Here is a 26,593-nt window from a genome sequence, read left to right on the forward strand (position 1 = left end):
AGCGGCTAAAAAGAAGGAATGTTAAGCCAAATGAAACTCAAAAAGATAACATTTTATTTTCAGAGCAGCTGATGCAATATTGAATCAGGTTTTCACAAATAAATATGACAGTGTCTATTTGGTTACATCTCTGATGAATGCCTATCTTTAAGAACTGTAATAAATTTCTGAGAAGGCTAATGACTGGAAAATTTTAAGTAAAATGCTCCTGGCTCTCTGAAAAATAGTATTGTGGCAATTAAAAAAAAAATGCTCATCACAAAGGGGGAACCAACCTAGAATGCCCTAGTTGTTTTCGTATTTTAAGGAATGCAACTTTTGAGGACAAGTCTATAAAACATCTTTATTTATTTGTTACATATGATGTTTAAATATAACTTTGCTTTCAAGCTTCAAACTTTTTTTTTAAACCCCTGGGAAAATAAGACTTTTGGTTCACCTTAACAAAAACTGACCTAGGAAGAAACATTTTTAGCAAAATGTATTATAAAATTCACTAGAAAATACTGTCCTCTTTTTTTGCCAAAATGTTACATAAAATCCTTATTAAAAATACACACATTACAAAAGAAAAAAGTATGAATATGCTATACATAGTGCTTTTGATATGGACCAAGGGACCTGCATTCCAGGGGAAGATACAGTGGAGCACGTTAGATATTATGATGCCAACTGAAAATAGTGCAAACCGGAATAAATTACATCCTAACATGGCAAGGCATGCAAGACATTTCCTGCGAATAGAGCACAACGAAGCCAGAACAGGAAGCAATCACAACCACCATTTAAAAATGTTTTCATTTTTATTACATTAATTTTTTTTCAAAAATACTTTTCTTTACAATAGAACTCCTAGAAAATATTTACAACCTTCCTCTAATAAAATAGAACAGCAGTTAAATATATTTGAAAATAAGATGGGTTTTTCCATAAAATATATCTTTTTAACTTTTTATATACAAGCTTTCTCAAAGAGGTCTAAATTCACTAATGAAAAACTATCTGATAGTAAACAGTAATGGGTTGGAGACATAAACCATCGGGAAGAAAAGTTCTTTGGGGTGAGGAGAGATGGGCTGGGGAGCTAAACCACAACACGCACATGCAGGCAGAATCATTTCAGGAAAAACAGCAAGTGCAATATTTTACTATGAAGTCATCCTCTGCGCTGACACTAAGAAGAATACTAATTCAGCAAAGTGAACTGTCTCGTCAAGGAGGAGTTCTTTGGTTATTTCAAGTCAAAAATGCTTATGGTATACTGCATGGAAAGTCAAAACTAAATTGTGCCTTATATTTTTGCCTTGGCAACTCAGTTTATTTTAATGTTTTAAACTGGAACAGCCGGGCAAATCTCCAAACAGAATGCATACATTTGCTGTATAAACATTTTTCCTGGGTGTCTGCTCCTTTGCCAGATAAACTTTCAGAGATCCAGTAGCAGAACCCTTCCAGAACCCTCTCATATACCCACATGTGGAGGGAAATAGTCACTGGGGCAGATGGGATCAGCCGGTATTACACTTGGTATGGTTCTCAAATAGTTCTGCCACAAAGTTGATGCCCTGCCCAGGCAGTTCTGAACTCAAAACATCGAATAACTTGTCAGAAATGGTAGCAAATGACACATTATTTCCCTCCCTAAAAAAAAAAAAAGAAAAAAAGGAAACTTTCAAGACCTCTTTTTTCTGAGAATAGAAATGATGGCATGAAAGGAACCATTGTATTGATCTTCTGTCCGTGGCTTTCCTGAGATTCAGAGGACACTGCCTGCATGGGCCTGCTGTGGGTCATGGCTGCCCGCTAAACGCTTTTGCAAAGACAATGTAAACGATGCTTTGTTCCTATCCTCATCCTTCCACTGACATCTGTCAGCAAAGTGCCCTGGCAGGGTTGCCACGCCTGCACGAGCTGGGGCATCAACCTATTTGGGGTGGGGGAAGGCCGGAAAGCCTCCTGCTCGGAAGTCACCAGCCAGACGCGTCAGCTCTGAGCTGGGACCGCATTCTAATCTGAAGGCAGGCACTCGTTTGCCCTGACGAAGGCCAGAGAGCAGTCTGACTCAGCTCAAAAGCCTGAGCTGAAAGCCATTTTTGAAGGATTACAGGTTTAATACCTTCAGGTACAAACAGCAGCCCTGCTGGCAGGGACAGGAGGCAGAGCAGAGTTATGTTGCTTGGAGAATTCTAGAAGAGCTTTGGTAAATGACTAATGAAAAATTCACGGTTTGAATGCAAACAATGGAGCCAAAAGGGCATCTGAAACTGTTTTTGTTGGCCTTTAATGCTATTTCCCTTGTATTCACCATCAGATTTGCTAGAAAACCCTTTTCCTCAGAGTTAGCGTCAAAGTAAACTTCGGTCCTGTACAGATGAGTAACAGCAGAATCCCAGTGAATCAGGTTTCATAGTACTTCCAAGTGGCACAGAGTAATTGTGGAACCCCACAGACCATTAACAATGTGGCAAAAAGGAATGGGCTCTTCTGAGCTAGTTTTTGGGCAAAAGAAGACTGCCTGGCATTCTAGATACTTTGATCTGTGCTCCTTGACTATCTTCCCTAGAAACAACCCTGGCAACTTAATAGTTGGGGTTATTTTCCTCTAGACGGACTTGCAGTCAGTCAGCTCAGGCCAAAGTACGCCTCTGCCAACGGGTGAATTGGAGTCAGCCAGTCCTCAGGGCACGGGGAAGAGGACACGCTTGCTCTATGAACCACCTTCTCAGTAAACCACTGTCCAGGAGGGAAAGCCTGAAATGATACAGTACTCAGGTTTTAGAGCTAGGCTGAGTGATGCGCAGGGCAGGCAGAAAAATTATTTCCACATTTGGTCAACTCTTCAAATGATGTGTATGCTGGAAGAAAGCCGTGGAACACAAGGCTGACTTTGCTCACTGGAGAGCTACTTCCTAGCAGGGTCTCCCAGCAAAGATGCCAAGTTCACTGCAAACTGTGGAATGAGGTCAATACAAAAATGACTGTTGGTGGGGAAGGATGATCCAAGACCCCAGCAGAAAGAAAGCAGCCTGCTTTATACACACACAAACACACACACACACACACTCGCTCACTCACGCAAGCTTTGGGATAGAAGGCAACCAGGATGGTTGGCATCTAAAAAGCAAAAGAACATGAATGTCAAGTTCATTCCCAGCTAGGAATGAGTTCTTGGGAATGTAGCCTAGCCCAGATGAAACACATCTTAAAGTAGAATTGTGCCAATTATTTATTCCCCCCAACCACCCATAAAAACAATTGTTTTTAAATAAAAGGAAAAGAAAAAAACCGATTTGTTTCTAAACCTGGAAAAAAAAAAGACCACTTTTTAAACAGGTAGTTTAAAATGATTATAAAACAAGCAGGCAGTCCCAGTTTCCTGATGAAAGAGGCTGGAGGCTGGAGGCTGTGGGTTTTCGCTGTCTTAAAGCGACACGCGGGGCCTTTAGAGTTCTGTGTCACCCTGAAGCAAAACTGAAGCCTGATCATCCAGGAGGAGACCGGTGTCCACGACCTCGGCCTCTGCCATGACGCCTCCTAACTGCTGGACGACGTCGTCGTCGAGGAGGTCCACGTCCTTGATGGGTTTGATCAGACTCAGCTGGTCCAGGGGCAACAGCCCCTGCGGCCCCACCGGCCCCGTAGTCCTCTCGATTGTGGCTGCCATTTCGGCTGCAAATGCCGCCTTTTGCGCTTTCTGCCTCTGCTGTTCCTCCTGCTGTCTGTGAGTTTTCATGTGTGCATTTCGGCTTTTGATCTTGAAGAAGACTCTATAAAAATGAGGAAAAAGAAGCATGAGACATTGAGAGCATCGGAGTTCTTGGAAATCCAAGGGTCCTAGAGGGAACAGTGGGTGTGCGGTCATGCCTGCTTTGGGGTGGTGCTGACAGTGTTCTGGTCTCCTTAGCTCCGAAGACCTCCTCCCTCAGTGACCTGTCACTTCTCTTCTCTCCAAGGGAAGAAGATGGGGACAGGAAGACATTTATGTGTGTTGGGCTTTCTCCCTGTGACAATGGAGAATGAATTCTCAAAGCTTTCCTGTCCGCCTGTGGCCTGTGGCCCACGCCCCTTTCCCTCCTTCTCGTCCCTCTTTCTATCTCCATCGCTAGGTAAGCCCTCTCAACCGAGAACCCTCAAATCATGCAGCCCAGCCCCGCTGGTTCCCACCATAAAACAACCCCTCCTCTGCCTCTGGCCTCCAATCCCTGTTCTTCCCGTCAAAATTCCAGGGGGGTCTCTGCAGACACAGACTGCTCCTCCATCCTCCACACTCTCCAAGTGGAGCACCGTCCCCTGTGCTCAGCCCGAGTGCTTGAGATCGCTCGCTAGTAACTGTGTAGCCAAATCCAACAGCCCCACCTCGGTCTTCATTGTACTTGACTTCTGCACCGAGCAGTCCTCTTCACCCAAGATCCCTTCTTGTTTTGGCCTTCATATATCACAGTTGGCTCCTGTTAACTTTCGAATGAAACAGTGGTTCTCAGCTGAGGGTGGGTCTGCCTCCCAGGGAGTAACGTCTGGAGATATTTCTGATGGTCACAATTGGGTGGTGCTGGCACTTCTGGCTTTGAGTTAGGGTAGAGGCCAGGGATGTCACTAAACATTCTACGATATTGAGGGCAGGCCCTCTACCCCAAACTAGGAATCGTCAGACCCAGGTTGAGAAATCCTGGGATGAGGGGTCTGCCAACTATGGTCAGTGGGCCAAATCCCATATGCTGCCTGCTTTTGTAAATAAAGTTTTCTGGGAATACAGCCATGTCTCTCTGTTTATGTATCGTCTATAGCTCCTTCTGCACTAAAATGGCAGAGCTGAGTAGCTGTGGCAGAGACAGAATGGCCTGCAAAGCCTAAAATATTTCTCTCTGGACCTTTTTCAGAGAACATTTGTCCAGAGGTGAGGCTGCCTGTTTTAGGGGAGGGTGGGTAGCATAAATATTCATTCCTGAGCTCATAAAGGAGAAAAAGATCTGATTTGTAAGACCTGTGTCTTAGAACAGAGTTGATGAATCACCACATGATGCTGAAAACTAATGTGATGAACACAATTTCAGCAGCTAAAAGCAGCACTCTGCAAACATTTGGCTGATGTTATTCTTAGTGTGGAAAACCATAGAAAATATTTTTATTTTCCATAAAATCTTAACTGGAGTTATGCTTGAAAAAGATCCCAAGCAACATAAAAACAGGACAAGAAAAATTGAATGTCACTGAAAGAGCTGGAAATACTTAGTTTTGGTTAGTGCTTTGTTGCCACCTAGTGGAGTAGGGAGTTGTTGCCTGTCTGGGGGAAGTGAGCAGAAGGTTCTGGTTCCTTGCAGAAGACACTGGTATGACCCTCTTCTCTGCCTCTCTCTTCCACCCCAGGGCAAGTAGATGGAAGTCAGACTAAGGAGGTTTCATTGTTTCAAGTAAATAAGCCTGATGGTCAATCCCTTATTTCTTGGTGACATGAAGATGGCATCATGTCCTGGCTCTGGAAGACATTAGAGCCCCCAGGAGGGGGCCGATCCTAAGTGTGTCTCCCCATCTCTGCAGGAAGAGAGCTGCTGGTTCCAACTCACCTCGGCAGGTGCCACTGACCTAAGGCTAAGAGTACGTACTTCACTGGGCTAAGGAATAAATTAATACACGTAAACATCCTTTAAAACAATGCCAGGCAAGCACTGAGTAACTGATAAATGGAAGCAAAATGCCTGAAATATTTCATGAGGATGAATATTATAAACAGAGGTCCTGGGTGGCCTCTCTCATACAACCGAGAATGTTCCCTTAGTAGAGTTTTGGCAGCTGCCTGGTGGGCATCTCTCCAGGTAACCCTGAGTGTTTGCAGCACTGTAGGTTAAAGGAAGAGCAACTCGGTAAGGCTCCTGAAGGAAGTCACTTGTGACAACCCCTCGTAGCACAGACTCACTGAGAAATAAACTGGAATTCTATACCGGATGCTGTGGGAAGGGACTGTGTGTATCTTACCAGTGATAAATAAGCAAACAAAGCAAACCCACGGGATGGAACAGTGGTCGGACACCCAGGCTCTGTATCTGAACACTGATGGCTTCAAATCTCAGTTCTGCTCTTTCTGGGGGTGTGACTTGGGGCATGTCAATTTACTTAACGTTCAGTCCTTATTTGTAACCCAAGGATAAAGTAGTATCTGTATCACATGGAGTTTTTGTGTGGGGTTTAAAAGAGCTCAGGCACATGAAGTATGTGACAAAATCAAGTGCTTAGTAAAGGCTGGCTGTCATTACTGCCCACTGTCAGTTTCTCCCTTTTCACTGTTTAAAATTATACTTAAAAGGGCAGAGATGACAAATAGGTTTTCTCAGGTCAAGTGTGATCAACTGGTTGTGCCTGCTTGAAGCATGAGGATTTAAAGGACTGAAAAGCACTGGAGTCTTATCTTAATACAATAGCAAAGAGTGTAGCAATTGATTAGTGATGTCTGCCCTGGGTGCAGGAGTCATCAGCGGTACTAGAAAAGCCATTTCTGCTACAGAGAGTTCCTGACCAGATGTTTCAGAGCCATTCTCAAATCACTGGGCAGGGATGCAAAGAAAGCAGTCCTAGTGAATATGCTCTGGGTGTGAAAGGAAGAGCTGGGAATCAGTCCCATCCATCATTTCTGGAAGAGTGAAGTTCTGTCACTAGAGATCTGCTCTCTGATGATGTCCATCCTTATTAGGGTTTAGGACATCAGAGTGACCATATTCTGAGTCAGAGACAAGGTCCATCTGCCACGAGGTACCATGCCAACCCCAAGGATGGTACGAGGAAAAGCTGGAGAGTCTGGGTTCTTTTTCTACCTGGAGACATCTCAGACCACCCTGGCCCAGACCCCACAGGGGCCTTTTTCATCACACACTTAGATCCATCCCTGGCCCAGTTCTACCTACTTGCCGCACTCTTTGCAGGGGAAGATGGTGGTGGGGTCTGTTTCGCCACTGGTGGTGCTGTGGGAGGGTGAGCTCTTCACCGAGCAGTACCCGCTCTGGGCACTGCCAGGCTTCTGCTTCCCAGAGGGAACAGCGCCCCGAGCTTTGGTCACCTGGTTGGTGCCACCGTGGATGCGGGCGTGGCCGTTCAGTGCCTGCCGGGAGCTGAACACCTGGGGAAGAAAGGGAGTGACATGACATCTACAGTCCTGAAAAGGAAATTAGGGTTATTAGTTACTCATTGGTACAACATGGGATACTTGAAACAGAGTCTAATGACAAGGCACAGGGGTTTTACATAAGCAAACTCTGGGCAAATGCCACAGAAAGCAGAGATCAAATACCACGACCACAAATGCTGTGCCAACAACAAATCATTGTTACAATCAAAGACTGGGGGCTCAACCCAGCGCCTCCAACATACACGGAGGTCATTGGGCCATCTCCCCTCTGAACACCTTGTTTTTTCCATCTGTAGAATGAAGGGGTTTGGACCAGCTTTCTAACATTTTTTTTCAGTCAGAAACTTCCTCCCACTTTTTTCCCTTTATTTTTCCCTCCTCTTTCCTTTTTTTTTTTTTTTTTACTTAAAAAATCTTATTCAAAAGCTCAAAGTTATAAGCAGAGGTGCTCTGGCTGAAAGAGACAGCATTCCAGAACTGGGTCTATTTGCTCAGTTCTATCTCCCCTAGGAATCCCTAGAACCCTAAGAGACACAGCTCTGAAAACACTGATTAGCCACTCTGCTCTATTCTACGTTATATCTAAGCCCCAGTCAGTAGTCCAGTGCTGAAGCCACATTTCAGACCCCCAAATTTCACTGCAGAATGATAAAAAGGGAAACGACTCAGTCTTTTGAAGCTTGCCGTAAAGCATGGTTTCCCAACTTCAGTATTGCTGACATTTTGGGCTGGATGACTGTTGTGGGGCTGTCCTTTGCATCATGGGGTCTTTAGCAGCATCCCTGGACTCCACCCACCAGATGTCAGGAGCACCTCCCCAGATGTGACAAAAATGTCTCCCTCTGGACACTGCCAAATGTTCGTGGGGAACAAGATCATTCCCCAGTGAGATTCACTGCTGTAAAGGGAAGTGATCCACCCCCTGAATTCCTAGAGCCCTGACTTCCAAATCGCTAAATGCACCAGCTAATGTGAGTACTCACTGAACCACCCAGCCACAGACAGTTGCTGTGTTAAGTTCATGAGTTTTGTTTATAGTCTTGCAGGGAAAAAAACCTTTAGTTGATTTAGCAACCAAAACTTCCATGGTTAGGCAACGAATAAAACCAACACACTTCTTTTCCCCCCCCTGTTGTTTTTTTGAAGTGACGAAAAAACATTCATCCCACTGAGCATTTTTGATTGGGTAAAGTAAAAGATGATTCCCCTCACAGGAAAGAATTTACTGTAGACCCAAACTGTGAACTGAGAAAGCAACCAATTTCTAAACAAATTCACCAAAAAGACCGTCATTTAAAGTCACTTTTTGAATGGAAGTGTTCTATACAGTACGGTAATGATGGAGTGAAGCATCTAGGTCTTTAAACATCAAAGACAGAAACAAGCTAGCAATTTATGTTCTCTTCAAAGGCAATGCAAGATGTACATATCTTTTTTTTTTTACTTCTTAATTTTTTTCTTAGATGTGAATCAAGTAAATTTCAGCTTTAGAGTCTAAAATATTTGAAAGACTGCTGCTGTCTTCATCTAAGTGACAGACTCAATAAACAGCATTCAATACACTCTGGAAAAGAGTGTTATCCTATGTAACATACAAGCAGAGATAAGCACTAACTTGGGGGAAACGGCTTCATATGAAACGAATCATATATTCTAATTTTTTTTTGCATAATACCTCTAGAACTTGCCTGTACAGTTGTGTACAGCTTTAAGAAACCTGATTTGGGAAAAGCTCAGCAACTCAGATGAGTAGGAGACCACTGGCCTGGAGAAGGAAATGGCAACCCACTTCAGTATTCTTGCCTGGAAAATTCCATGGACAGAGCTACAGCCCATGGGGTCACACAAGTCGGTCACAACTGAGTGACTTTCACTTCACAGGAGACCAGTGGATGACTGACAGTCCAAAGTTAACAATTTAAAAAATATATTCTTCAAAACACACAGCGAGTCTTATGGCAGCCAGTACAGATTCTGTAAGGCTTTAGCACTACGAATGATCGAATGGTGAACTGCTTTTATTTTGGCAAGATGATGCTTCTAACGTACTTATTAATAAAAAGTACTAGGTTAAGTAATTAAACAGACACGCTTTCAGCCTGTTTACATGATTAATTTGCTTAGTAAATCGTTTTTTTTTTTGCTTCCCTCAAAGAGTACAAAGATAAACTTCAGCCAAATCTTTGTAATTATGCCATAAAAGGAGACTCCTTCTCTGGGGGCTCTCCCACAGCATTCCAATGCATGTTTCCAGGACAGCTCAGAGCAGTGGGGAGGCACCACGAAACAGGAAGTGTGAGTTCTGGAGGCCAAGGCCTCTGCAGAGCCTAAATCACCTGCTTCCTGAGGCCAGGAAAGGACTTGCGTCCTCTGAGCATGTGGCACAGTGTTTGACTCTGCTTGACTCCAGAAATATCTGTGGGCCAAACAAGTAAATGGATGAAAGAAAGAAAAGCATGGTCAAGTGGATTCTCTCTGCCCAGCTTTCACTGCTGGAAGAGCACCCTCCTTTGTAAAAGGCATCATCTCTTTAAGCCGGCTGTACGCACGGCTCTCACCAGTCCCAGAGCCTCGGAGGACGTGGAGACACTTACCGCCCCGCAGTTGGGCATTTCACAGATGAAGGAGCCCGAGGGCTGGCCCAGGGCCTGCAGGGGCGGCCCCTCTGCGGGAGCCAGGACCGGGCCCTGCGGCGGCTCCGGGGACTTGGGCAATTCACTCTCCTCTTCTCTTGTGGATTTCCTGTCTTCTTCCGGATCCTCCTCCTCCTCTCCCTCTTCATCTTCTTCACTCGTCTGGTGTGAAGGGAATACAAGAGAAAGGGGGAACCCCCCCCAAAAGACATTTTTAGTAATGAACAGAACCCAGGGGCCAGCGAAGGAGAGAGGGCCTGGACGCTGGGGCTGTGTCGGCATCTTTGTGCATGAGGGAGTGGCTGGCAGAGACTTCTCAGGAGGGACAAGCTTGGTCACTGGACACCTGGAATTCTGAGAGCAACCAAGTTCCCGAGGCCCACTCTGGGTCCCCTCATCACTTATAAAGAAAAATGTGCTACGGCAGACAGGAGAGATTTTTCTATGTAGAGTTTCTCCCCCTTATTGGAGACCAGCAGAACATGACATCGACCAAAACCCAGGCAGGCTGCCCCACTTGCAGCTGCTCTGCCTTCCAGGGGAGTGAGAAGGGTTTTCAAGCAGAAATGACACCGTGGAACTCCGCTGGGCAGAGACCAAAGCCCTATCATTATTTTTTTTAAGCTTACTACTTATTTTGGCTGCACCGGGTCTTCGTTGTGGCTCGAGGGCTCTCTAGTTGCAGGCTTGATCCCTGACCATGGATCAAACCTGGGCCCCCTGCATTGGGAACATGGAGTCTTAGCCACTGGATCACCAGGGAAGTCCCCATGTTTGTTTGTTAAATTATTTTTTATTGAAGGATAAATGCTTTTCACTATTGTGTTGGTTTCCACCATACATCAGCATGAATCGGCCATAGGTATACATATGTCCCCTCCCCCCATGATTTGTTTTCAAAGGTTTTCTATCACACTTCCTTGCAAGACACCCGAGATATTGATTTGACCTTTGGCAGGCACATGACCCATGGCATTTTGATGCGCTCCTGCTCTGTTCTTGTCAGAATATAGGATCAAAGAGTGAACCACAATGGCTCTGAAAAGGGGCAGAAATGGAAGGGGATTGGATATTTCCTTTTACTTCTCATGTTTTTTTGTTTGTTTCTAGTCATAGGCTCTTGAAGAAATGCCTTTCAGAGGCACTCTATGAAAAAGAACAAGAAAAATATTTCTGTGAATAATTATCTTCTCTGCAACCGTATCCCCTCCGTCTACTTCAGAACAGCAACAAGATGAATTACGCAGAAGATCCTGACCATCCTTGAAGTCAACAAGACAGTTAAAGGAGCAGCGTGGAGGAGGCACTGGAGGCCTGGGAGGGAGGGCAGGAACCTGGGCGGCTCTTTTATTGAACTGAGTGCCCTATTTTGCAATCTCCATCCGCATGAGGAGGCTGGCTGAGGAGGGCTTGCTCCTAGGGCCTAGAAGGACTGAGGACCAAGGATGCAAACTCTGTGTTCCAGCAACCACACTTCAGCTTCTGTTTCACAGCACTTCATGGTGTGTGAAGCGCTTTCACACTTGCTATGTCACTGGATAGACTGTAAACAGTCTGCCTGCTTAACAAATGAGGAAACAAAGAGGGGTTGGCCAGCTGCCTCCCACCCTGATGGGTCACTGGTTTCTACTGGGCTCTCTGCACACCCACTGCTTGAAGCAAGCGGGCTCCAGTTTGGTTCACTCTGGCCAGTGATGCAATGCTGGTTGAGCCTATGAGTCTTAGAACCCAGAAGCCAGACCCCTGGGATCCAGACACCACTGGCTTTCTTTTTCCAGTCTGGATTGGAGATGAGAGTCAAAGACAATCCCAGTAATGTGGGCATTTAGCACGCTCCTCACTCCTTCCGTTTTAGCCTTATTTAACATGGTGTATGGGGCTTCCCTGGTGGCTCAGATGGTAAAGAACCTGCTTATGGTGTGAGAGACCCAGGTTCAATCCCTGAGTCAGGAAGATCCCCTGAAGAGAATGGCTACCTACTCCAGTATTCTTGCCTGGAGAATTCCATGCACAGAGGAGCCTGGCAGGCTACAGTCCATGGGGTTGCAAAAAGTTGGATATGACTGAGCAACTAATACTCACTGACTCACAGTATGGTATATATGCCTATTTGAGACCATGTATTAATAGGGTATACTTAAGAAGGTATCCCAGAAGGCAATGGCACCCCACTCTAGTACTCTTGCCTGGAAAATCCCATGGATGGAGGAGCCTGGTAGGCTGCAGTCCATGGGGTTGCTAAGAGTCAGACATGACTGAGCGACTTGCATTTCACTTTTCACTTTCAGGCATTGAGGAAGGAAATGGCAACCCACTCCAGTATTCTTGCCTGGAGAATCCCAGGGACAGAGGAGCCTGGTGGGCTGCTGTCTATGGGGTTGCACAGAATCGGACACGACTGAAGCGACTTAGCAATTAGGATTACTCAGTAATGATTACATTTGCTGAAAGACTTCAGTGAATTCAGATATAGGCTTAATTTATTTTACAGAGTGATTTGTGGTATAAACTTACAGTCTCTTACTAGTTTAGAACAGACAGGTTGATTTCACTTAAATGGCCTTAGTCTCATATGAATCCACCACCTTTGAATCTCAAGAATTTCAGGTAAAACCATGTTATGTCAAACCCCATGGGTTCACTCCATTCCTTTACAGAACTGGAACTTTGCGGTGTCAAGTATCAGGTTATTAAGCAGACCAGGGCCTACAGCTCACCATTTAAAGTAAATTACACAGTAACTTTCAATGACAATGGCATTTATTTCATGGCAGTTGTTATAATTACAATTTTCTCGCCATGCCATTGTTTGGGCTTAAAAGTGCTTAGAAAAAAAGTTCCATAGAGCCATTAAATAATAGACTAAATTATACTGTCCTGTGATTATATATGTCTCAGGAATGCAGACAGGTTTTAATTCAAATGGCAATCTATGCATGTTCACAAAATGATTTATCATCAAGCCAAAGGGCTCACCAAGGTGACTAATAGATGCAAAGACGGGATGAAACCCTAACATGTAGGACTCTGTATGAACAAGTTGGCCATTTCCTGATGTATTGTGAAAAGGAAACATTTGGTAATATTCCAAACCTGGTAGAAAGGTAGGCAAATACAGGGCAGACAGATGGTTATATATTATACAAGGGGCTCAAAACTTTGAGAGTCCAAGTAAGAATTTGTTGAGGAGGAGATTTTTATTTCTCAGGCCTGCAAATGGCATTGGTATTATGAGAAATTTACAAGTTAAAACACAGATGCTCAACAATCCAAATTTCAATGACACAAATTTGAGTGTTACAGTCACCAATGAAAGATGTTGGTGATGACAACACACTGAAGGCTTGCTTTGGATCAGGGACTACACACACACACATATTTACATACACACACAGAGCTAGTTCTCACAAAATCTCTGCATATTTTTTTTTCTTATTATTTTATTTTTTCCCTTTGTTTTTTTTTTTTGGGGGGGGTGGTGGCGGGCAATGACATGCAGCTTGCAGGATCTTAGTTCTCTGACTAGGGACTGAACCTGGGCCCTCAGCATTTTGGCAGTGAAAGCATGGAATCTTAACCACTGGACCACCAGGGAATCCCCTACAAGTTTTTATTTTTTAAACAAATAAGAAATTTGCCAGAGAACTGATTTTCCCAAGAGCACACAGCTGGTAAAGAAGCTGAATTGAGATTTAAATCCTGTACCATCTGATTGTAAAATCTCAGCCTCTGCTCCTTGCCTGCCTGCACATGTCCACAGACACACATCTGTCCATCTGGGCATGGCTTAGATTTTCAGTTCAAACAAAGAGCTTTTAAACCTCTCATAACCATTAAAACCAACTGCTTTTCTGTGTCAAAGGGAAGAGGGATGTTTCCTAGGCCCCTTGTCAGAGGACCCTGCCGCAGGTAACTCAGGCTGGGGACCTGGGGGAGCTGTGCTCTTGGTGCCCTGACTGCTGTCTTCCGAAGTCAGTTACATTTCTCAGCTGGTTTCTTGAACTGAGCAGAATTTTGCTCCTAGTCAGACCCACGGATTCACCCTGAGTTGGGGCAGGAGCCTGGGCAGGAGACAGGACACTGTGGTCAGCACTTCCCTCCCACCTTCTCAGCAGAGCACATCTTGGCCCCCTCTTCTGCCCCAAAGGGTGGGAGAGGAAGGTGTGTGATGGTCTCAGGCCAGAAGTCAAGTCACCTGTGAGGTGAGTGATATGCCATGCTGACCTCCTGGCCCCTCAAGAGCAGTCACTCCCCATCCTCCTTCATCACCCTTCTCCCTGGGAAAGTCCCTGAGTTCGGCCTGTGCTCCTTCCAGGGGGAATACAGTCACCTGTCCCTTTAATAAATTACTGAACACACATGGTCAGGAGAGCTACCCAGGTAGGCCCTGAGGACCGAGAGCAGGACCCCCTCCTAGGATGGTGCTTCCTACACCCTCTCTGTCCTTGCCTGGTCCTAGTTTTTATCTCCACTTGGCAACCTATCCTCAGAAGGTGGACTGTGGGACTTCCCTGGTGGTCCAGTGGCTAAGAATCTGCCTGCCAATGCAGGGGACATGGGTTCGAGCCCTGATCTGGGACGATTCCACAGGCTGCAGAGCAACTAAGCCCGTGTGCCATAATTACTGAGCCCACACGCTCTAGGACCCATGTTCTGCCAACACGAGAAGCCCCTGCAATGAGAAGCCTGGGCATCACAACTAGAGAGAAGGCCCCACTTGCCACAACTAGAGAAAGCCTGAATGCAGCAACAAAGAGCCAGCACAGCTGAAACAAACAGGCGCTGAGTCACCTGTGCACGTGGCTTTTTGTTCTAAGCTCACAGGCCACAGGTGTGGCACACCTGACCCAGCTCAATACCAGCCCCTGGCAAATAATCCCAAGAAGGTGGGGTGCCTCGAGTGCCATCTTAACCTTTCCTCCTGGGTCTGAGGCTACATGCTGGCTCGGGCCTTTTCACCCACCTGCGAAGGCCTGCTGGCCCCAGATGGAGCCTCTGTCTCCAGTAGTGACACCGTCTTCAGTAGCCCTCCTCTGCTCAGAACCCCCTGGTTCACCCATCTCCTCCCGGGGAGCTCATAGAGGGATTGCTCCCATGACCCAGAGTGACTTCTAGCTGGGAAAAATTTTCAGTCATTCACTCAACAAACATTTACTGAGTGCTGATATTATGCCAGGCACAGTCCTGAGCACTTGGTAATACCCAAGCCAAAGGTCTGCCTTAGGAAACCATATCCTCTGATTTTGCTCTCCTCCAAAACATGACTCTGAACATTCCAGAATTGGAAGGGACCGTTCAGGTTATCTAAACCATCAGCCCTATTTTATAGGTCGGTAAACTTAGGGGCCAGGTCTTAGGTCTCCCAGACCGGGCATCTTGGTGCTTCCTCATTTACTGTCTACCCCCTCAGAAAGCAATGCTCTGTGTGACCGTGGGCAAGCCCCTTCCCCTTGCTGGGCCTCAACCTTCTGCCTGAGGACTGGAAGAGCTGGATAAGAGAGAATTCCTGAAGGTCATATCTAATATCTTCTGGTTCTCACCTCACAGTGTTTTAAAAGACTTGAAGTTCACGGTAAGCTTTCTCTTCGGGTATGCCACGTCTTCCAAATGGAAACATATGTTCTGGGGCAGGGGCCAAGGCCAGTCAGCAGCTCTGGCTCACCCACAGCACTACAGACACAGCGAGGACTCAGTTTCTTTTAGCGGATTGAACCAGAAGAGATCACGCTGCTTTTTCCAACATTAGCCACCGATGAGAAAAAGGCTATTCGGATATAAGGCATCACTACTTAAGCCAGTCCAACAACAGTCCTGATCACAAGAATACTGCCATCTCTCATCAAATGAATGGCAATACCATTCTATTCTACAGATGTCTATTTTTTTATATATATTTGAGTCCACATATAACTGTATATATGTGTTTATATTTTGTAGCTGGGATCAAATTCTTCGTTAGGAACTCAGGCTTTGAAACCCTAATGACTCCAGGTGGTTTTACTTCCTAGAAGGCTCAATGGTAAAGAATCTGCCTGCCAGTGCAGGAGACGCAAGAGATATGAGCTTGATCCCTGGATTGGGAAGAACCCCTAGAGTAGGAAATGGCAACTCACTCTAGTATTCAAGTCTGGAGAAGTCCATGGACAGAGGAGCCTGGCAGGCTACAGTCCAGGGGGTCACAAAGAGCTGGACATGGCTGAGGCCACATACATGCATGGATGTTTTTACCCTTCTGTAAGAGGATTAGCATTTGCTTGCTCCTGAGTGTTACACAGGGGAGTCAGTCCCAGACAACACACTCACCAGCCTTTGACCATGGCTAAGTTACCTAGGCTCTGTGCCTCTGTTTCCTACCTCATATAATCGGTACGAGGAGTAAATGAGTTATCATGTATCAAGTCCCTCCTAGTACAATGCCTGGAACGTATGAAGTGCTACGTGTAAGTGTCTGTGATAGAAATCAACCTGGATATGTGCTAGGAACACTTATGCATGGATACAATTGGGAATGAAAGTGTAATTGTAAATTTCATATTTATGAATTTGAAACCATTTCCTTAAAGGCTGCAGACTGGATTTTAGTAATCTGTTGTAAGACGTAATTTCTACATACACGTATGTGTCTTCCACAACATGCAAGATTTTCCTTGGCTATGGATGCAGAGAAGAGAGTTAACCACAAGGACGAAAGCAGTAGCCATTTCCAAAGCCACAAATAAGGGGTTTGGAGAAGATTTCGTTCTTGTGACGCCTTTAGTAGGTTCTTCATCTTCATCTGCAGACAACTTTGGATTTGTCTGCTAATGAAGGAAATCGATATTAAGGATAAATGGTGATGTGAGGACCAGAATAATCCACACACTGCTAACCAGCTCGCCAATGATGGAGGATTCCTGGCGCCATCTAGAGGTCAAAGCTGCTTCTTGCGCATGCTTCATAGAAGCTGTGTAAAATCCCAGAACCTGAGTCTTCCTAAGGCAGGGCTCCCCAACCTTTTTGGCACCAGGGATCGGTTTTGTGGAAGAGTTTTTCCACAGACTAGGGGTGGGGTAAGAGGGGATGGTTTGGGGATGATTTAAGCACATTACATTTATTGTGCACTTTATTTCTATTATTATTACATCAGCTTCACCTCAGATCACCAGGCATTAAGATTCCAGAGGTTGGGGACCCCTGTTCTAAGGCATGTTAGTTCTCTGGTGAGGAGAACTATTGTGGAGAGATCAGGAAGGGCTATCCCAGGACACCAGAGTGCCTCTTAAAAACCACACACATCAAGGCTGGGACCACTACAGTTTAACTCCCCTGGCACCTACCTGCCAGAATGCAAGCCAGCCCCCACTCCTTAACCGATTACTGGGCTGCAGGTCAAACTGGAAGCTGCCCTTCCCTTGCCTAGTTATCCCAGGAAGTCAAGGCCTGAATCCTGACTGGGAACTGGCCCATCACCTACTCACAACAGCTGCCTGGCAGTGAAGCCAAGCCAAACACTAGCCACTTATGAACCTGGGTGTGGGGTGGGGGTGGGGCCCGTGGAAACAGCACTTGGGCGCCTTCACTCACCACACAGTCGTCGATGATTTCTGAGAGCCGTGTCCGGTGTTTCCTCCCCAACCTCATGATTTTTTTCCACGTGTAATAGTACTCCACACACTGAGCCACCGTCTTGGACTTCACCTGCCGGGAAAACCATCTTAAGATTAGCTCCAGCAGTGGGCAGGGTGCAAGGCAACCAGTTTTCATGCAATTTTAAGTTTGTAATAGGTAGGAAGTTTATGCAGTTAAATAAAAACATATACATGGTGGAAAATCTCCTCCCCAGCCCTGTTCTCCAGCCATCCATTCATCCGTTCCCTCCCCACCCCTGCAACTCAGCTAGCCTCCCTTGTTCATATCTTGGGAGATGTTCCAGAATTTTTCTACTTGTATACCAACAACACAAAAATATATTCCTCCCCACCATTTTGCCTCACACAAGGTAGTACGTACACTATATGTACTGTTCCGCATCTTGACTTTTTCACAAGAGGGCTTGGAGAATTTTTTCACAACCATCCATAGCGAGCTCCCTCCCTTTTTAAACCCACAAAGCAGCATGCTTTTTCAAATGCTTGAATGAGTTTGGCTCTCCGAGTTGCTGACCTTCAAAATCTATTTATGAAAAGTGTTCCTTAGTAATCAAACAGGAATATAAGGCAAAAGTTATGACAAGAGCTTAGTGTTTGCAGAAAACAAGCCTTGTCCTGTTCTCCCCTAAAGGGGCAAAGGTAAATGTGTTTTAAAGAGAAAAAAAATTCCTTTGTTTAGTTCACAGTTCTCTAAGCTCAAAGTGGGGTTCAATAATGTGAGTTTTCTGGAGGCAGGCTGGCTGTCCCATTGGGTCCGGAAAGAAGGCCACCCATGCAGTGAGAGTGAAAACGGCACCTTCCAGACATCTGGTTTCCTCAAAGTTGTCCCCTTTACACACACCTGATACAGTGAATTTCTACATTAGAGTTGCCCAGGGAGGGAAGACAGTGTCCCAGAGAATCCTGGTTTAAAATCCTGAATTAACTGGCGAGCACGTCATGTGAATCTGTCACCAGTCAACAAGGTGTGGGACCTTTAAGAAATAATAAAGCCTAGGACAGGAGGGGGTGACTCAGGACAGACGGGAGCTGCTGGAACACAGAGCAGCAAAGAGTGCGGTGGCCTCCAAGACAGAGTAAGGTGGGAGCGAATTCAGATCTGTAGATGGAGGCAAGTCGGAGAAAAACTCCACCTATTTCCGATTCTCATTCACTCAAGGCCCAGGGTTAAGGACAGAAGACAGGAACCCGGGACAACACTGAGGCCCAGCCCAGAGCCAGCGGTAGTTGTCGTCTGAGACCCTGTTCTCCTTGGACCTGAGCATTTTCATGACCTTAATAACAAGTAAGGTTCCATCATTCATCGGTTTGCTAAAACACTCTGAATCATTGTAACTTTTAGCCTAAACCACCTCTCGGCCAATTAAGGCCTATTACATTTATTATGTGCTGGACAAAATGCTATTTCATCTTGGTGACAGAACTCTCTTTTGCTGTGAGATGCTGTATATGTAACATTTTATTGCTATTATTACTGTCCTTATGATCAGGGGCCCCACAGCAGAAACTCTGCTACCGGCTAGGGGCAGGGCTCATATTCTCCCTTCTCTGGATACCCCCTCCTCCCACCATGTTCTGTCAGAAACATGACAGATCTGTCAAACACACATGAAATAAATTATATAAATTGTGAACCAGCAGCCCCAAGCTTATTTTATTCTGATAGAATGTATAAATCACACATCTTTATTGAGATAAAAATACCCCTCCACACCACTGCCACATCCAAATAATCTATGCCCTCCTCCCCCTACCTCCTAAACACCAGGGCCCCGCCATCCATAACAAATACCATCCTTTACCAACAAAAGATGGAAGACATTGTTTTGGTGACAGTCTTAAACCAGCAATAAAATAGTTCTATATGTATCTTTAGGTGCACAACTTCCCAAATTTGGTTTCAAGACAGCAGTAGGAAAAAGCATGCTTACCATCTTCTGTACAAAAATAAAGTCTTTGCTGTAAGTGGCTAGTGCTTTATTAAACAGTTTTCTTTCTAGGGAGGTCCACTTGTCCGAACCTACAACAAAACACAAACTGCATAAAAAAATAGCCCAGTTCTTCCCACTTGTAGATGGTTGTTCACTTAGTGAAGTTACAAACTACAACTGTTCAGTGTGTGACATGTAAATACCCACACTACACTTCTTCTTTCTGAACAAAAAGCCAGTGCAGTGTAACGGTTAACAACCCTGCCACCTGGGTTCAAAGCTTAGCTGTGGCCTTGACTTGGCAAGTTACTGAACCTAAGACTTGATTTCTTTACCTATGAATGGGAATAATTCTGAGTGTCTCCACCTCTTAGAGGACTTTTGTGAAGGTGAAAGAAGATAACTCCCTAAAACTATCTCTTGGTAACTGGAAAATCGTGAGCACTCAGCAGATTTTAGCTACAGTTTTAATATAATTAGGGAGGGCAAGTATTCATGTAGGCAGTGTTCCTTGTGCGTGCTGGACTCAGCAGTCTAGTGGGGAGAAAATCAGGAGCCAGTGCATTCAAGGGGATGACTGCAAGGATGAGGGCAGGGGTTGGGTGCCAGTGGGGCACAAAGGAGGAACACCAGACTCCGAGAAACTGGGAAGGCTTCCAGGAAGAGGAAACACCTGAGTAGGGTTTTAAAAGACACAGAAGCAAGTCGGGCAAGAATGAGATGGAAGGACTTCCCTGGTAGCCCAGTGGCTAAGGCTCTGCGCTCCCCACGCAGGAAGTCCGGGTTCAGTGTCTGGTCGGGGAACTAGATCCCACACACCACAGCCTAAGATCCCACATGCCACAACTAAGACTTGGTGCAGCCAAATAAAAAATAAATAAAATAAATATTTAGAAAGAAGGAGATGGATGGGAATTCTGGGGAGCGGAAGTGGCGAGTGCACAGTCAGAGCCAAGTAGTGAGAGGATACATTTTATTCACTTATTCAGCAGATATTTGCTAGATATTTAGATCGCTGGGTGGAGAGGATCCCCCAGAGAAGGAACTGTCAACCCACTCCAGTATTCTTGCCTCGAAAATTCCATGGTCAGAGAAGCCTGGTGGGCTACAGTCCATGGGGTCGCAAAGAATAGGACACAGCTGAGCAACTGAGCACACACATGCAAGACACTAGGGGGGAGAAAAGCTAATACTTATAAGTGCTTACTATATGCCAGGTTCTAAGACCCTTGAAGATACTAGTCACTTGCTTCTACAGACAACCCTATAAGATTGATATTACTCCTACCCATTTTACAGATGAGGAAATGGAGGTGTTCAAGGAATAAGCAGTAATCTGGTATGGCTCAGCTACAGGGTTCCAGCAGAGGGAAGGCAGATGAGGCTGGGAGGTAAGAGGGACCGGTTCCTGATAAACCTGCAAACCAATGAGGAAGAGGCCCAGATGTGTCAGGCTGGTGTATCTGCTTCATGGATGAGCTTGCCATTCATGTCAAAGTAGGATATGCAGACAATCAGAGAATGGTCCTGGTCTATTTCCAAGGGAAGTCCTATTTCTGTGGGCTGCAGAGAAGGCTCAATTTCTGTGGCTGGTTAGCAGAAAACTCAGCCTCATTCTAATTTTTTGAATTCCCTATATCTCTGATTCTTTGGATGGTATATGTCTGAGCCTTTGACAGGTTTCTACTTTTCAAAGCTGTAATCTCCAAACCATAGTATTTTTCCAAGTAGGACAAGCCCAAGATTTCCATTTTGCAATGGTTCACTGAGGGGCTGAAGTATAGAAAACCTGAATTGCTTCCTCCCTCAAAAGATTCGGCCTGAATCAGTTGATTAGGTGAAACCATGCCTGGCAGGCAAGCAGGAGGTGAAGATCCTAGGATCCTTGAGAAAATATGTGACTCAGTGATGTCAGCTCAGATTTCTGAAATAAACACCTTCTCAGTGGGACTCCCTGAGGGGTCCTTAAGCCAAGACTCCAGTACAGAATATACTCTCCACATTGGGGCTGGTCCAGGTCTCTAAAAATCACCATCTGACTCCTTTGGTTTGCAAATTTCTCTAAAGGAAGAGCAGCTTTCTAATCCTCAGCAGAAGGAAGCATCTTCCACTGGTTCTAGAGACCAGGACATCTCTGGTCGTGCAAACCATCGTGACAGGGAGAAGTAGGGCCAGGGCTTTGGTGAAATTCTGCTAGAGTGGATGTGAGCAGAGGAGGTTGGTGGGATTTCAGGCTCTGGAGTATTTTCATCATCATTCCTCAAAATTCTTCCAACATTCAAGAACTTGGGGTCCTGGCTCTTATCTGCTCCCGCTGTCCAGAGGCAGAGACAGAAAGAGTGAAACAGAAAGGATGGCCCAACAATTGAACAACCATAGAGGAGTCATGGTTCTTTTTAAGTATCCATCAAAACAGTAAAGAGAGGTCAGAGAGGCGATGGTATATGTGGAACATGACAGGGACATGTCACACCAATCGAGTCCCCTGACAGACGTATAAGGAGAGTTTTGTTCTGCCCTGATGCAGGTCCAGTCTGTGCAGCTCCAGGCTGCATCTCAGTTAGGAAGTTAGGGAACACATTTTTTTTCTTTTTTGCTGTGCTGAGTCTGTTGCTGCGCATAGACTTTCTCTAGTTTCAGTGTATAGGCTTCTCATTACAGTAGCTTCTCTTGTTGTGGAATGCAGGCTCTAGGGCTTGCAGGCTCAGTAGCTGTGCACAGGCTTAGCTGCTCGAAAAGCAAGTGGAATCTTCCCAGACCAGGGGTCAAACCCACGTCTCCTGTATTGGCAGGCGGATTCTTAACGACTGGGCCACCAGGGATGTCGGTTAGGGGACATTTTGCTGATGAAACCCCTCCCAATGAGATGAGTAAGAATACTTTCCATTTTCAGCTGGACCCTATGTTTCTCCAGTCAAAGTGCAGCTTTAAACCCTCATGAGACACTCAAGGGCCATGCGGCCTTCTCGGGTCAGCACCCAGCCTCACACTGGGTATACTTTCTTCCACCCCACACCAAGCTCACCACTGGATTACTGCCCAAACCACAGTGTGAAGTCCCCAGGTCTGTATACCTGTGAGATGTCCCTTCATGTCCCCAGGTGGCCTGCCAGTTGTAACCCCACAAAGAGAAGTCACTTCCTGGACCATCTGTTATGGGGGACCCTCAAGCCTCATGGGGAAGGAGGCCTGCTCCCCATCAACTCTCTGGTGGTTTGAGTTTTCTTGTTTTTTTTTTTAATAATTTCTCTAGTTGCAGTGAGCAGAGGCTACTCTCTAGTTGCAGTGCGTGGGCTTCTCATTGCGGAGTTCGGCCTCTAGGGCCAGCAGGCTTCAGCACTTGTGGCTTGCAGGCTCTAGAGCACAGGCTCAGTAGTTGAGGTGCATGTTACTCCTCACCGTGTGGAATCTTCCTGGACCCGGGATCGAACTCGCGTCTCCTGCATCGTCACCACTGAGCCAGCAAGGAAGCCCTTCTCCGTTGGCTTTTAGGGCTGCTGCTCTGTGGTGGGGCCTCCAGTCTTCCTGATCCCGGGGTGTTCACTCCACACCACCAGTCTCTGATTGAAGTGGAAAAGCCTCTAGCTTTCCTCTCTGTGCTGGTCCGAACCCTGACGGCCAGGGCAGGGAGCATGTGCTCAGATGCTGAGAGATGGCTCCTCTAATCAGTCCTAGGGTCCATGGTTTAGCACACAGGACTGTGCTGTGCGTGCGTGTCTGTCCAACAGGGGTGTCCATGAACTGAGAGACCGAGGCGGGGCCAGACAAGCCCATCCGTTCTCACACTCACAGTAGCAAGCTCTTTACTGCACCCTGATCACAGATCACTCATGGGGCCAAGAATCTACTCCAGGTCTCTTGGGTGGCATTCTCAGGCCAAAATCTGGTATACAGACATAATATCTGAATGTGCTCACCCCAAAGAATGAGGTCACTGTGCTGTGATTAAAAAGGGGCAACTTTAATCAGGAGACGGTTTGCCGCGAACCTGGTTCTGCCACTTAACTCCCTCTGCAAATTTACTTTTCTGAGCCTCAGTTTCCTCTCTTGTGATTTGGGGATTGTGACAGTCATGCAGTGCCTAACAGCATTTGGTCCTAAGAAGGGGCACAGTGAATGTCTCAGATCTGGCCACTTGGACAGAAGATTCCAAATAAGCTTGCCGCCGTGGAAAACATGCTGTTCGTGCTGATGTCCATGTCAGTGGCACTCGTGAAGCCCAGTAGTCCCTGCTGGTGTTCCGTGTTGCGTGTGTACACTCACAGTCTTACTCCAGGCCGCTTGGCACTTGCACAGTCTTCCTCTCCCTGCCTCGAAATCCTCCTGTAATCCATCGAGATAAGGTTCAGCATCTGTCCTCCTGGAGACTGTCTGGCAGGAGCGTTTTCCCCATTCTAGGACAAGGTATTTTTTTTTGTTTTGTTTTGTTTTAAGCCAGCTCTTCTGGGATTCTGTTTCTTGGACAAAGTCCAAGATAAAAATGCAAAAACCGAAGCAGGGAGCTGCCCCCACTTCTTGCTTGGCCACCCTCTCTGAGATCATTGCTGTCCACTCAGCACGTCCCTAGGGTCAGTGGGCTGACACCCTCCCCCTCCCCACCCCACACTCATTCATTCTCCCTGGGGATTCCTGGCTAGTGGACTATTATCAGCAGGGGTCCCTAATAAGATGATTAAGCCTAATTACAAAGAGCCTAATTAACAGGAGGAAACCAGTGCTGGAACAGTATCCAGAGGAGAAACATTCTGAGCTTCGGTTGCCGGGAAACAGGCTCTGGATGGTGGTGAAATTTGGGGCAATCTATAGAGAACACAGGCAGTTAAAGAGAGACCTGGAGGGGTGAGAGAAAGTTTGGGCACAGTGTCTTTTAAAGAGGGCTTTTCTGTCTTCCTCTCAATCTTTTAAAAACTGTTATTGATGCTGTCACAAAGGTTACATAAGAAAGACATGTTCATTGCAGAAAAAGGAGGACTTGTTTTTATACCAGATCTTCATTTGGTGAAAGATTTTCCATGATGGGTGAAGGCTGAGTAATTTTTTTAGGGGTGCATGTGAACTGGGTGATACCAAAGTTCCCTCTGGAGGCAAAAGGCAGGGAGGCCTTGGTCTGAATCCAGAACCTGAGCTTGTCTACTAACCTTCTTCTCTCCAAGTGCCGTGACAGGCCAAGCAGCGAAGTGCATAGTAACTCGGTTCCTGCCCTTTGTGGGGGTCAGTCTCCCGCTAGCAACATGGGCTAAGAATGCCTGCGAGGTGACTTCACAGCTATGCTTCTTTCAAAGTATTCTCTGGAGCATGTAATTCTGTCTCCCCACCAAACTGGGGCAACTTCCAAGACATAGACCAGCCTCCCTCTACTGAATGGGTATTTCCTCCAGGTCTCTCCCATCTCTGGAGTCAGGTCAAGGTTCAGGACCTCTTGAGCGCTTGGGCTGGGGCGGGGGGGGCCGCCCATACGAGCCTCTGCTGAACTCTTGCCAAGAGTCCCAGGGCCACCTCTGACACCCCTCCACTCTGGCGCCCATCTGCAGGAATGACCGGCTCAGCAGAAAAACCAAGGATGCTGGAAGTCCTCTAATCACAGCCAGGCATCCTTGCCCCCTTGACACCCCCATGCTCAAGCCTTCTCCACCCAATCCAGCTGCTGACTGGGAGCCACTGCAAACAACACTGCCCACACATGGGTGGAGGGTGCGGAGAGAAAGCTGGACCAGGCGCTTTGATATCAGTTTGAGAGCCCTGAAGGCCACAGCAACAGCACCACCCTCAGGATCCTAACAGAGCTCCTCCAGGTTTGCCGAGCAGCCCCAGATCTGTGTGAGCAGCCCACCCACACGGGCGTCTCTTCTGGGCTCCAGAACTGGCCGTTCTTCCCTCTTCTTTCTGGGGTGGGATGGGGTGGAAGGGCAGTCAGGAGTAAAGTCAGGGAAGTGATTTTCAAGGGCCCCTGTCTGTCTCCCCCCAAACCCAGTCTTTCCACCTTCCTTCCAGGGCCCAAGCCAGGGAGGTCTGACCTCTCTCTCTAGACAACTGGGAGTCTGGAATTCAACGCTTCCTGTTGTGTCCGACTCTCTGTGACCCCATGGACTGTATAGCCTCCAGGCAAGAATACTGGAGTGGGTTGCCATTTCCTCCTCCAGGGGATCTTCCCAATCCAGGGATTGGACTCTCGTCTCCTGTGTCTCCTGCTTGGCAGGTAGATTCTTTACCACTGAGTCACCTGGGAATCAAAGTTTTTAGTCCTGTTTCAATGTTTTTGTTTTGTTTAGGGTGGGGGTAGTTTCCATCCCACAGTTTTCCCATCTTTTTCATGCCATGACATACATTAAAAAAAAAAAAATCACAATTGTTGCTTGGCATGCTGGAAAGAACCAGAGGGGATTTAGGTTCCAGAAGAGGTTGCTCATTGCTGGAGCTGACCCGCCCTGAGGCGCCAGCCACCCCAGCCACCCCGGGGGCGGAAGGCAGCTGCGGCAGATGGTTGGGAAGTCTCACCCACTAAGCAAAGAAGCTTGACACAGGCTCCAGGAGGCTGGACGGCCTGTCAGGGTTTAATGGGCAGCAGATGACGCTGGGAATTAAGAGAGGATTGAATTGTTTCCATAGCAGATTAGGGAGAACTCCCACATCTTCTAGCCACATTCAGGGAAGACACCGAGCAGGAAATGATGGAGACGATATTCTTGAGGCAGACAGTGGAGGCGGGGACAGGGAGCCCTCTGAGAGCACCGTGATACCTGCAGAACAGCCCTCCCCTGAGGCCACATCTGGCCACCTGGATTGAGGCCTGGAAAAGGCACCACTGGGTCCCCAAGGCCACTGAGGTAGTCAGCACCTACCGTGCAGGGTCCCCCCAGGCACCAGAGACACCTTCAAACGAATACCACCAAGGGGCACTGGAGGATCCAGCCCGCTCTGAAAGAGAGGACCTGGGCAGGCTCGTGGAGATGCCAGAACAGACGGCTACCGCTTAATGGAAATAGATGCTGACTTTGACTTCCCTTGTCACCACAGGCTCCCCAACCTGTTTCCTTGTCTTTTCACCATTCTCACCACATTCAACTCTCTAAGGGGTGTGCTTCTTCCCTCTTATTGGTGATGCCATTATTAATCCACCCGCTTCTAAGACAGTGTACATGTGTGTGTATGTGTGTATCTATGCATACAAGTATACGTAAGTGTATATGTTCGTGTGTGTGCGCTCAGTCGTGTTCGACTCTTTGCAACCCCATGGACGGTTGCCCACCAGGCTCCTCTGTCCATGGAATTCTCCAGGAAAGAACACTG

The 26,593-nt window shown here is 46.6% G+C and overlaps 1 protein-coding gene across 4 annotated transcripts in view; it reads right to left on the reverse strand.

Annotated features, from left to right (window-relative positions):
- Positions 1–3,442: 3,442 nt before the first annotated feature.
- The window catches only part of TRERF1 (transcriptional regulating factor 1), a 37,226-nt gene continuing 14,075 nt past the window's right edge, over positions 3,443–26,593 (reverse strand). For 2 of the 4 annotated variants that reach the window (XM_068960875.1, XM_068960873.1), the window contains 5 exons: positions 19,307–19,395; positions 17,311–17,424; positions 9,709–9,909; positions 6,894–7,141; positions 3,443–3,767 (listed from right to left, as the gene is read on the reverse strand). In XM_068960875.1, coding sequence (XP_068816976.1) covers positions 3,443–3,767; positions 6,894–7,141; positions 9,709–9,909; positions 17,311–17,424; positions 19,307–19,395 — 977 coding nt within the window. The remainder of the gene's footprint in view (positions 3,768–6,893; positions 7,142–9,708; positions 9,910–17,310; positions 17,425–19,306; positions 19,396–26,593) is intronic. The other 2 variants (XM_068960874.1, XM_068960872.1) reach the window with 1 other exon arrangement.

Source organism: Capricornis sumatraensis, chromosome 22, assembly GCF_032405125.1.
Source record: "Capricornis sumatraensis isolate serow.1 chromosome 22, serow.2, whole genome shotgun sequence".
Taxonomy (NCBI): domain Eukaryota; kingdom Metazoa; phylum Chordata; class Mammalia; order Artiodactyla; family Bovidae; genus Capricornis; species Capricornis sumatraensis.